At 45.7% G+C, this 12136-nt stretch overlaps 6 protein-coding genes across 8 annotated transcripts; 2 read left to right on the forward strand and 4 right to left on the reverse strand.

Moving 5' to 3' along the window:
* Nucleotides 1-66: 66 nt before the first annotated feature.
* On the reverse strand, nt 67-345 carry TERG_12558 (uncharacterized protein; the record flags this gene model as incomplete). Its single annotated transcript, XM_047751503.1, has 1 exon — nt 67-345. One exon carries the CDS (start codon nt 343-345, stop codon nt 67-69), a length of 279 nt encoding a protein of 92 aa, XP_047607260.1.
* A 361-nt stretch (nt 346-706) lies between these two features.
* TERG_07540 (uncharacterized protein) lies at nt 707-2220 on the reverse strand (the record flags this gene model as incomplete). Its single annotated transcript, XM_003231872.1, has 4 exons — nt 707-1681; nt 1760-1833; nt 1908-2057; nt 2118-2220. 4 exons carry the CDS (start codon nt 2218-2220, stop codon nt 707-709), a joined length of 1302 nt encoding a protein of 433 aa, XP_003231920.1.
* A 453-nt stretch (nt 2221-2673) lies between these two features.
* On the forward strand, nt 2674-4435 carry TERG_07541 (uncharacterized protein; the record flags this gene model as incomplete). 2 transcript variants are annotated; one of them, XM_003231873.1, is made up of 3 exons in its annotated part: nt 2674-2688; nt 2759-4098; nt 4177-4435. In XM_003231873.1, the coding sequence occupies 3 exons, from the start codon at nt 2674-2676 to the stop codon at nt 4433-4435; spliced, it is 1614 nt and encodes a 537-aa protein (XP_003231921.1). The 2 variants fall into 2 exon arrangements, with proteins under 2 accessions (XP_003231921.1, XP_047607261.1); XM_047750403.1 differs by lacking the exon at nt 2674-2688 and having other exon boundaries at nt 3086-4098.
* Nucleotides 4436-4875: 440 nt separating this feature from the next.
* Nucleotides 4876-6211, reverse strand: TERG_07542 (uncharacterized protein; the record flags this gene model as incomplete). The annotated part of the gene is made up of 3 exons (XM_047748791.1): nt 4876-5410; nt 5519-5880; nt 6032-6211. 3 exons carry the CDS (start codon nt 6209-6211, stop codon nt 4876-4878), a joined length of 1077 nt encoding a protein of 358 aa, XP_047604780.1.
* Nucleotides 6212-7216: 1005 nt separating this feature from the next.
* TERG_07543 (uncharacterized protein) lies at nt 7217-8254 on the forward strand (the record flags this gene model as incomplete). 2 transcript variants are annotated; one of them, XM_003231875.1, is made up of 3 exons in its annotated part: nt 7217-7464; nt 7533-7832; nt 7900-8254. In XM_003231875.1, the coding sequence occupies 3 exons, from the start codon at nt 7217-7219 to the stop codon at nt 8252-8254; spliced, it is 903 nt and encodes a 300-aa protein (XP_003231923.1). The 2 variants fall into 2 exon arrangements, with proteins under 2 accessions (XP_003231923.1, XP_047607262.1); XM_047750404.1 differs by having other exon boundaries at nt 7453-7832.
* A 533-nt stretch (nt 8255-8787) lies between these two features.
* TERG_07544 (uncharacterized protein) lies at nt 8788-10586 on the reverse strand (the record flags this gene model as incomplete). Its single annotated transcript, XM_003231876.1, has 4 exons — nt 8788-9053; nt 9112-9697; nt 9762-9981; nt 10033-10586. The coding sequence occupies 4 exons, from the start codon at nt 10584-10586 to the stop codon at nt 8788-8790; spliced, it is 1626 nt and encodes a 541-aa protein (XP_003231924.1).
* Nucleotides 10587-12136: the final 1550 nt, after the last annotated feature.

Raw genomic sequence — 12136 nt, forward strand, 5'->3', positions numbered from 1 at the left:
AAAGCAGCCCTGGACAGAGTCGAGTAAAATTTGCGACTTATCTATAGTTATTTTGGCAACTGGCGATCATGCAGGTAAATTGTACTCCCGAGTAGCCCACGAAAACAACGAGGGGCCATTCTTGACTGGCGGCCCACTTCCTGGAGCCTGGCTCGGGTCGAGGTTGTAGCATACTTTGCACATTTCCTCTAGGCTTATGCTTGTAATATCAGACATGTTTGGTCGTGGTTCGAGGGGCGCGAGCTGCTGTCGCCGGTGCTGCAGTTTGGATTGCGAGCTGCCCCTGAGCCGTTCAAACCAACTAGCTCTTTTGCCATCTTTAACTTTGCCAGCCCGTGGAAACATGCTAGGTACGCTGCTATCCAGTTAACGAGTTAGGTGGCTTCGACCATTAGCTGAGAAATGGGACTATAATAAATATGCCTCTCTCCAAAAGGACGAGTTAAAGATGGCCTGGTGTCCCGGCTACATATCAAGAGCTTGCCTATACTCTGCGCAAAACGAGCGAGGCTGAGGCTGAATGTCAGGGGTATCCTGCAGTAGGGTTCATTTTACGAGGCCCTCGGTCTTGGGTCTACACTGGAGTGTTGCACTCGCGAATGCACATTCCTTTTCATGGCGACATCTAAATCGGCTGATCAGCATATAGATAAAAGCAATCCTAGTAATACATAGCATAAACGTACAATAATATGCAAAAAGGTAATCAAGCCTTTCCCATTCTCCATATTCCAACAAAGCCGCCGCCCACAATTCTCTCTCCAACTTTGGGCCGGCAAACCATCACATGCTTGACGGACTGGTTCTCTCCTCCAAGCCCACTCTCTTGTGATGACTGGAAGCTGCCATCTTCTTCTTTTGCGTAGTGCGTTTGGTTGTTAGCAGCTGAAGTATCAACCAGGCTGTCTAGCTCCTCATTCGTCGGCTCTTCTGCATCATCCCGATTTTTCAAGCTTGCCCTTATAACTGCAGGCCGAACATCCCAAAGTCTCCCGCCACTGATCCCCATTCCAAGTTCCACTGACTTTGTTAAGACAAGAGGTAGATGCTGGTCTTTAATTAGTTGAACGCAGTCCCCAATTTGGGTGATACTTGGTGTAAAAACTGCCAGTACTCCATCAGTCTTAAGAACACGCGCAACTTCAGGAATGCGCTTTTCTGCTGATGGCATGTCTAGTAGTGCGTATGATAGGAATGGCTTTAGCTTTTCTCCGGGGGGAAGTTTCGAGCTTCGGCTTTCAATCTGGTGCTGAATCCAACCCTCTGCGCTAGAAACGTAAAAATCTACACTCCCTGTGTAAATGCCTCGTCTAAAACCCCGGACCACTTTCTCGGCATGAGCGGACACCTTGGGTGAAATCTCGACTGTGTGAAGAATCGCATTGCGTTTAGTCCTCCATGTATCCCAGTCTTTCTGCTTGATATTCTCCTCCTCTGTTACTTCGGCTGTGTCCTGAGCTTGACTCTGTGGGTCCAGAATTGTCCGTTGTGTAGCTTGTGGGATGGGCGGCGGGCAAGTGTTTGCTCCATTTATAGCTCTTGCAAGATGTAGCGTCAGAGAACCATGACCTGTCCCAGCCTCTAGAATCTCTAGAGGTTCACCATGTTGTTCGTCTCCGGATGGAGGTTGTGTGTGGATATCCAGGAGCGAAACTATTAAGTTCGCATCCGCCGCATATACCTACTAGTGGCGTTCATCAGTTATACGTAAACCTCCAAATAGATGCAAATGACGACTTTCTTTCGGAGGGAGCTTTACCGGAGTGACAAGTCGTCGGGTGAGGGATACATATTCGTCGAGGGTTGGTTGAGTTATTCGGAAATCACCACGACCTATAGATATCGATAGTTGTTAGCATTCCAAGCCAGACTACATTCTGCTGACAAACAATTGATTGAACCTATACCGTTATGTGTCCGTACAACATCTCTGGCGCCTTTACCAATGATGTGGTTATGCTCGATATACCCACCGCGTACGTCGATTTTTTGGTCTTTCTTAAGCGGTTTCGTCAGGGTGACGCCCTTCGTCGTGTTTAATACTACCCTATCACCCTCTGTAAGACCACAGTTAGCATATAGAAAGTACATATCGTCCAGGACATAAAATTGAGTACCTTGAAAAATCCCAAAGTTGGTTTTAAGTGGCCGCGCATGACTTAACAGAGGAGATCTCGAGGTTGTAAATAAGCGACGAGAAAAATGTGCAACAGATGCCATCAATGCTAATTTTTGTCTTTATTTTTTTGTTTTATATTGTATCTTTTCGAGGTAGAGATTTTAATGAAATGCTTCTCTAAAGCTCACGAAGCTCAAGAAATAAACCTTCCAATAGTTAAGTTAGTTCTAGACTGGACCGGAATTAGAGTTACCCGGCTAATAATAGCGCCGTTCCGAAGTGCCGTCATCCATCCATGGACCGTGATCAATTTCCCCTTGATAGGTAGCTGTTCGGAAGAAACCTGGCGACGAGAATAATCAGTCAACTATGCAATCAGCCTAGGGATGAATTTCTGATACTTTGCTTTTTCCCCTGCTGGGATTCACATAATGAACACGCTCTTCGCATTTCCTCTGCTTACACAAACCCTTCATGAAGCGCTGACGAGCTAGATATTTTTTTGATCGCCCCCTAGAACCGCTTCAAGATACAGAAAGGGTGCCGCAGGAAAGATGAACCGCCGAATCGTAAACACTTACCTCCCTTGGCTTGAAGACTTGCCAGTTTTTAGTTCAGTTAACTAAGAGTGTATTATAGATCCGAACGATCATCCAGCTCGGCATATTAACAGTCACCGTTGTTGTCTTTGTTGTCATTCTCGATAGCCAGATACGGGTCCTTCCAGCGTCAATACATGACCATTTGCCGTCCCATCACCCGGGCCTTGTTGTTACTGAACTGACGGTCACCACCTGCTCTGCCTTAAATGTCTTTTCAAGCTGCACACTCGATCCTAAAGTATGGCATCGTATAGAAAAAGACCTGTACCTTGGTCAAGGGTGGACTTCGAAGGCGTATCTGCATATACAGCGGAAGAAAGGGGATGAGATTCTTCCCACAGATAAAATTGTTGTTGATGTGAAAATGGGCCGACTGGACCCCGGTGCCGGAACTGATAAAAAATGGGAATCACGACCTGGAGGCATTTGGATACTCAGGCTACCACATTCTACCGACTCGCAAAAATCGATAACGTCAGTCGATGTTCTGTTTGGCCCCGACGCTGTCGACCCTCGGCCTAATTGGGAATTAAAAGACATCCCTCTCATGCTAGACTCTAAGAGCGAAGCAAGGCTGACTGTACGGCGAGGACAAGCCAGAAAGATTGAACCACCAGTTCCACGAATTCGGAAGGATGGAAAGTTCAAAATTATGCAAGCGGCAGATCTACATCTGGCTACAGGGCTTGGACATTGTCGGGATCCTATTCCAAAGACTGATGAGGATAAATGCGAGGCGGATCCCCGGACTTTGGAATTTATTGATAGGCTACTGGATGAAGAAAAGCCAGACCTGATAATTCTGAGTGGCGATCAGGTAAACGGTGATACCGCGCCGGATACTGAAACAGCAATTTACAAATTTGCTGATCTATTCATCAAACATAAAATCCCTTATGCTGCTATTTTTGGAAATCATGACGATGAAGGAAACCTGGATCGCCGCACACAGATGGACCTTATGCAACGTCTGCCTTATAGCCTTTCTAAGCCGGGACCTGAAGAAGTAGACGGCGTTGGCAACTATATCGTGGAAGTCCTCGGAAAAGGGTCGTCTTCTGCATCAGCCTTGACACTTTATCTCGTGGATACCCATAAATATACCCCAGATGAGAGAAAGTACCCGGGATACGATTGGCTGAAGCCAAGTCAGATAAAGTGGTTCAAGTCAACCGCCGAGGGACTTCGAACTGCGCATAAAAAATACACGCACATCCACATGAACTTGGCATTCATTCATATACCATTGCCGGAATATCGAAATACTGCCAATTTCTTTACCGGAAACTGGACTGAGCCGCCAACTGCGCCTACTTATAATTCTGGCTTTAAAGACGCATTAGTAGAGGAGAATGTGGTACTTGTCAGCTGTGGACAGTAAGCAAAACCTAACCCTTTCAACAGCGTAGTTTGAAGACATCGCTCTTGGAAACTCACATTAACCATTCATTTTAGTGACCATGTAAATGACTATTGTATGCTTGAGAAGGATAAAAATGGAAAACCAGCATTATGGATGTGCTACGGTGGTGGTGCTGGTTTTGGCGGATATGGCGGATACAATGATTATATTCGTCGCATCAGGTTCTTCGATATTGATATGAATGAAGCCAGGATCATGTCATACAAGCGGCTTGAATGGGGGAACACCAAAGAACGAATCGATGAAGCTATGCTAGTCGATGCTGGCAGAGCGGTAGGACCAGCCAACTAACCCCCAATCCCAACCTGGTCTTTTGTTCGTGGTTGGTATGATATCTTCCCTCCTTAACTTTCCTCCTTTCTCTATCAGACCTCTCGTCGTTAAAATTTTTATTTATCAGCAACACTTTCGGCTTCTGATACATATATTCTGCGTTTTTTATGTGTTATTATATATAAATTCCCTTTCGAGTTTTTGTGAGCGCGGGGAACTTGTTATACTATTGTCTGTTGGTTGGGATTATTGCTCGGTGCCTTGGGGGTATGGGATCACGCCAATGATGATGTTACTTGTTTAGAAGTTAATATTACTGCTTTATGCTCAGTAGACGTGTTTAATCAAGGTAGCCATGTTGATATCTGTGCTCGTATGGTGCAATTGTGAATTGACTCATTCTAATATTTAAAATATGTATATCCTGCGTCGATGTTGGATTCATACCTTGAGCTTAATTACCACCACTTTTCATATAACACTCTTTTCCTTGTTTTGTCGTCTTCGCTGCCAATGAAAGTCTCCAATTCCTTAACGAGCTCATCAGTCATTACCGGTGGACCACAAACGTAGCATATCGTACCACTCCTTAGCTCATCACTTCCGCCCACAGCTTTGTGTAGATCGCCTGCTTCAATGCGTCGGGAATGAACTGTTATATGGTTGTCTGTATCTAGTATACTGGATTGAAAATTAACTTTATTACCACCTCTATTTTCCAGGTATGAGTTTGTGAGGAACAGTTGCAAGTCGAGGGAATTGGTATTATCTTTCGCTCGGTTCCAGTCGCGACTGATTTGCTGAAGACGGTCTAAAAATAAAATTTTAGATAGCCTATCGGTGGCCAAAGCATTCACGGCTTCACTCGGCCCTGCCATGTTAATAGGAGTGGACGACGAAGGGATTCTAGTCGAATATAGTAGATGAAGCCTTGCAGATGGCAGTAGGCAAGATCTCGTCCGGTGGATATAGGAAATCATTGATATGAGTGGGCTGATAAAATACGTTAGTCAAAAGTTCTGCGACAAGACTATTCATATTTGACAAAGCCTAGCCGGAATCTTCTTGAGTCGAAGGAAGGAGGTAGTAAAGGGGTCGCACTTGATACCAACGCCACCAGCCACAAACACGATGTTCTTGATCTCATCTAATGCCATACCATTCGGTGGCGGCCATACAAACCCGCCACCGATCCTAACTTTGACATAGGAACCCAATATTTGCTCTATAGGCTGCCAAAACCACTTAGCAGCTGGGTTACTAGGTGAATATTGGATAGCTAGTTCAACATATGGCAGATGTTTATCATTTCCATCTGCAGCTATATCAATGTTTTCTTGAGTAGAAGCATCCTGGGGAGTGGATGTTATTGTAAAACCCCCAGCATGTTCAATGTTTGGTATATGAACGTCAAGCCACTGGCCGGGTGAAAATTCCAACGGCGGCTGCAGGTTATACGTCAACTAGATGTATATTAAAGGTCAGTACGGTTATCCGAGCTCCTAGATATACGTATCTAGATATACGTATTTCTCATATTTACTGCAAATGGGAAACGTTGACAGAAACTCGTAAGGCAGGTATTTCGGTAAGTTTCGTAGTAGGGCCGCATACGTTCTCTGAATTATCTTTAGACCAATCAAGTGAGGTACAGCCGCAAAAAATATTGAACCGGATAAGTCGAATGGTTGGGTTGACCTGGTATATATGGGACACCCTCAGCTTATAAAAAGAGTTCTGTCGAGGCTCTGTTGCTGTCCGAAGCTCGTGTGGTTTACTGCCTTGAGCCGACATGGTGGTATAGCTTCTATAGGTACAATAATAGGCAGCAAAATACCTTGAGAAGCAGGTTCGCAAAAGTATCATGCCGCTGGACAGGAATAAGAACGACAATGCATATACTCCATCGTGAGCATGTGCTAATAGACTGAGCTTATCGAACTGGGGTAGGTAGTTATTAGTAGGTAGGTAGCCTTAAGGTTTCGCCTCAATTCGGCCCGAAGTTTTGATTACATAAGACTTTGAACTTAACCGGAGTGGATTAACTTTAATACCCATTTAGCTATTTTTAGACCAAAGTATACTTTCAAGTTACTTTGGACAACAAACGACGTGAATGTCAAGAGACAGCCGAAGAAGATGACAGAAACCAACATCTAATAAATGGGTTGATGTGCCTGCTCTGGGCCTCTCGTCTTAGCGCCGGGCGGTGCTTTGAGGTGGGGAAATAACCCTCGTTCGGCCCCAGATGCAAGGTTTCAATCACATCGCTTTGCTAGCGTGTGATGAGGGCGCAGGAAACCCCGGTTCGAGCATCATCATTGGTGGGAGCCGGGTGCAGTCATCACATCAATAAGACTGTATGTCAAGGATTTGCAACTTCCGCTGCATGAGCCAACCAAAGAGCGAAGGACAGGCCCAGGAAGAATGGGCGCTTACATCAAAGGGATCTCGCGACCTCAAGTCGGCCTCCGCTCATCTTCTTCCTTTCAACCTCATCGTCTCGCTTCAGCTGTCGCATCGCAGACTCAAGAAGTCTCTCACACCTCATAACGTCGAGAGAACTAGTCTTCAAAACCTTCTCCCATTGTCGATACCACCGGGCTAGCCTCCTCTTTTGGGCTAACGGATTCTCTGCTTTCCGCCACTTGCCAGGGCCATCCAAAGAGATGCAGCTTTGAGAAAGAACAAGCTATTTAAAGGCTGTCGCGCATTATATTCTGTCGTTGACAGCACTTTCTCCTGTGACTAATAATCGTCTGCAAAAATTGCACGCTCTGCCTGGGAATCACCACAACAATGGGTGGAATTGGGTGTTTCTTGCCTCGAAAATACTGGTCCCCCTTAGCGTTCAAAATACTTGTGGCCTGCGAACTTCCTCTGTCCATCGGGATTTTAACGCTTACTGGTATTGCGGCTCCTGACCTGTATCGAACAAAGCTCTGGCAAGATGGAGCAGATAACGGCTTCAACAGCTCTCCGGACGAAAAAGTATATGCTCTTGCCAACTACAGACCGTACACCATCCCCAGGCCATGGAACCCCTTGTACGTACATATGGAGAATATCACCCGATAAATTCATGTACTAACATTTTTCCGTTAATACTCAAAAGTACTACCAATTTCAACCTCGTCATCACTGTGCTCAGTTTATTCTTCTTGCTCACGAAAACGCCCATGTTTGTGATGCACGTATTCTACCCGCCGCTTTCGATACTAGTTCACGGTATTTGTGTCTTGCTCTATTCAATAGCTGCCGCCTTCCAAGCTGCAAGCGACACGACCGACCCCAAACATCCGCAAAACGGACCCCCATGGTACATTACGAAGAACTGCAATGTGGCATCGCTTCATACAAACGTCAATTACTGTAAACAAGCTAAAGCGACATTTGCCGTCATGATTGTCATGATGTTTGTTATTCTCTTACTTATATCTCGCATTCTACCCGATTAACTAACGTGATCTCATTTTATGTAGATTCATTTTCACCTGCCAACTTATCTTGGCCGCAGTTTCCTGCTTCCCAACCGAAGAAGACCGCGAAAAGAAGAGAATAAAGGAAGAACGAAAGTCGACTCTGGCAGAACTCAAATCGATGAAATCACCACTCAATCCAGATGGGAAGATGACATTCCCGCTCACAACACCACGAACCACCGCTTTTAATAAACTTGAGGGGAACTCGGACCTGCCCCTGCGCGACCGGTCCAATAGCTATTCAACGATGCCACATGAGGAAGAGACCCATGGAATGTTTAAGCAACCGGAGCAACCTGAAGCGCAGATGTACTTCCCACCACCACCACAAGCGGCGGCAAAGGGCAAAGCATAGAATGTAATCGAGATGACCGTTCTATGTACCGTGAAAACTTTATACCTTACAACTAAAGATATTGTCACCCCCGGCATATTCCACCCTGTCCCTGTATCTCCGCAGAGAATCTTTTTTTATCTTCTATATACCCCCATATATATATATCTGTTTCTTTGATCAAGCTTTTGATGTCGCAATCCCTATGTTCTTTCTTATGATTATTTTCTATTTTTTCCCGGGCACGTTCTCCCCTGGGTGATTGCTTAATATGTCATTTCCAAACTCTGCTAGCGGTGAATCTATTTGTTTTTCATGGAAAAGTACTCTGGATTAGTGGGAGCGATACTCACTTGAGACTTTAGCCCTAATCAAATACTCCCTTTCTATTTATATCTGCAACTTATCCGGCAGTGACTGCGAAGTGAACATTTAGACACTTTCCTTTGAAATGAAACTTAGGAGGGAATTTTGTTAAATTGAGCGAAAAAAAAAGTATATATATTGACCATATCCCAGCTCAAGCAACACTAGTTCATTTTATATTCAGGCTATCAAGCACCGTTATTTGGATCAGCAAATATGTCATGCAAAACCTGGCACCGACGATCAACTTCCCACGGATCTTTTTCCTTTTTCCATCCGTCAAGGGTAACGTTGAAGATAGATTCATCATGCCCATATGTCGGGAAGTCTATAAGATTAGTAAATTTTCTTAAATTCTTTCCGCCGGTAATATATCGCCGCATATGTTCCTGGAATTCCCTTGCGAGGTTAACATTAGTGACCGGAGTGGTGGTATTATCTTGATAAAAATAATCTAATCAATATTGGATTAGTTACTGGCCCCGGCGTATTTGGATGAAAGGAACACTCACAGCTTTGGTCTAGTGCATGTATTGCTGGTGGAACTGACATGACATATCTCTGAGCCTTGGGTGCATATGCTTTTGCGGTATAATAAGCGTTGCAGGCGTATGTTATATCAGTCACCCAATCCCAGCCAAGTTTAGCAGGGAGATCTGCAGGGTACGTATAGAGTGACTGTATCTTCTGGATCGTCTCGTCAGATGCATGAGGTATTGTTCCACGAACTAGATAAGGGAATATCTCTGGCATATGGTCTGGCGGTGCCTGCCCTAGACCCTCAAGGGCCATATTGCTAGCGGCAACTCGTGAAACTCTCTTGTTATAGCCTCCTCTCTCTAAGACGGTCAAAACAAGATCAGTGATATATTCACCGTCCACGACGGGTGTAAATCCAGGACCTGGGCCTAAGGCACCAGTCTTGCCGTCTGTTACATTGACAAGGAGGTATTCGTTTGCTTTGAATAGGTCCTCCTCGGACAGATTCCTCAGGCAGTCAGCAGAATCACAGTTCGATGCTTTGAGAACAGAGTCGAAAACCGCCTGTCGACGACTTGGATCTTTGCGCGGCCAGATGGCTGGGGATGCGATGAATGCCTGTGCCTTAATTTAGCCGAATGTTCATATATATATATATATATATATTTCTACCAAAAAGTACCTTATTGAAGGGAAGATCCTCTTTACCGTCTTTGGCAATAAGTAAAAGATCAAGCATCCCGGCACCGGCACTCTCTCCGAACGCTGTGATTCTTCGCGGATCACCACCGAACTTTGATACGTATTTACGGGTCCATTGCAATGCTGCTAGGGTATCATGCAGGCCGACATTGGCGTCTGTATCTTCGAAAGGAGAGGAACTCCAGCCGTATAGCCCCATTCTAGGAAAGTGAATTAGAACCCATAGCCATTGAAGATTATAACCAACATACCTGTAGTTACTTGCAACGTAAATGAACTTCTGGGACGCGCGGTCCATGTCCTCGAAAAGACCGCTTCCATCTCCACTGATCCTGTGGAGGTCTTTGCTTCCGTAGGCATATCCACTGCCGTGTATCCAGTGAACCACTGGAACATTATCACCCTCCTTAACTCCCTCAGGAACCCTGACGTTGAGGAACAAGCAGTCCTCCTGTCCCCACGACCTTGATGGGAGGCCCTGTGGTGGAAATATGTTGGGAATGGCGCTTACACAGTCCGTTGCAAACATGGGAGCAGAACCGTTCTTGACCCCATGTTCTCTTAGTGGAGGAGTTTTCGGGCGCCTGAATCTCAAGGCTCCGACAGGAGGCTGAGCAAACCGGATGTTGTTGTAGTTTGCATGCTTGAGGCCGTTGGAGGTCACATTGATGTATGTCGGAACATGGGTGGCATATCCCAGGTTCACTGGGGGAAAAGAAGCAACATCTTGCTGCAGATATCCAGCTGTGGCCGGAAGGGAGAGGATGGCGAGTGACAAAAGATGGCTTGCGCTTGAAATCAGCATCTTGCTTGAACTTGGATATTTGTAATAACAATAGAGAATGTATATGCAGGAAAGAGGGGAGATTGCCATACATATAGCTAGCCCTCTCCTCCTGGGTATCATATATATCCATGATCTCCGTAGCGATGCTAAGGGACATCTAGCCTTGCCCGCAGCATCCCCCATGCTAGTCTGTGTGGCTGTGGACCGCGTGGTTGATACGAAGGAAAGTATCAAAATCACGATGTGAACCGCCAGGAGAGCTTCTCGAAATGTTTCCATAGTGAGTACTATACGGGGCTGCGGAATGGCCGGATATAACATTTTTGGGGCTGTCATCAGGCGTATCCCAACCGTGTAGCCCGGAGTCACTCCCAAAGTTCGGGGCGAAGATGTCTCGACAGGGCCAGGGATAATTCTCAGGAGACATGGCAGCTAAACAAAATTCTATTTTGGACCTGATCTGATTTGTATGAAGAAGGGCTGTAGTTAGTTGTTTGTTGAACAACTATTTCAATAACTCGTTAGTTAATCCAAATAAGCACTAAATAGACAACAGCTGCACCGAGTTTATTGTCGATTCAAATATTCACTTACTCGCGGTGCTGCTAGTAACCAATCCCCCTTTACATTCACTCTCAGGAGTTGAACTTATTCCCATCCGTTTTTGACAAAGAATCTATACGGTTCGTTGATTTGAAGTTATGAGCAGTTGAACAGTCGACATAGCCTCAAAGGATTGGTTATGAAGCTACAGGTAATCAGACAAGAGATACGGGTTTGGCAAACACCCGAGACCAGGCAGTGCAGTATCCAAGTCCTGGGCTATATGCTATGGAACCAACTGACAACCGGGCAGAAGTGAATAATGTTTGGTTTATAGAACTATGTTCAGGCATGGCTAGGACGAGTCGTTAGGCTAAACGGAAATACGTATACGCAAATATATGCAAACCAACAAGATGCAAAAAGAAATCAAGACAAGCTAGAACGCAGAAGCCCCAAGAACCGAGGGGATATCACAACCCGTTGTCCACCGTTTGGAGGGGTACGTAGCCGTCCTCTTCAGTGGGTGTGCTTCGTCTTCCAAAAGCTCGCGATATAAATCGGAAGGCACCGGCCAAATTATTCTCAGCAGGGGATACCGGAAATGCGAAAGGAGATTTCTTCCACCACTTCCCTACTTTCCCGTACGCCTGGCCAGTGGAATCTATCAAACCCTCATCAACCTCTCTCTCCAAGCGTTCAATCTTAAGCCAGCTAGGTCGTCTCCAGAACTTTAAGAGCAAGCTGCTAAACACCACGCTAACACTCGAAGCTGCCATAGCTGCACCAGCAGCCATGGGATGGAGAGACACACCACCGAAAGGCAAGAAAAGCCCCATTGCGAATGGTATACCGATAGCATTGTAAATGCAGGCCCAAAGAAGGTTGAGCTTGATACGGTTGAAGATGGACCTTGACAGACAGAGACTTGCGGGTACTGAAAGTAGATCCTCTGGCCGCATAAGCACAATGTCGGCTGCTTCCATGGCAACTTCTGTACCGGACGAGAGAGCGATTCCAACCGA

This window comes from Trichophyton rubrum, assembly GCF_000151425.1.
Source record: "Trichophyton rubrum CBS 118892 genomic scaffold supercont2.10, whole genome shotgun sequence".
Taxonomy (NCBI): domain Eukaryota; kingdom Fungi; phylum Ascomycota; class Eurotiomycetes; order Onygenales; family Arthrodermataceae; genus Trichophyton; species Trichophyton rubrum.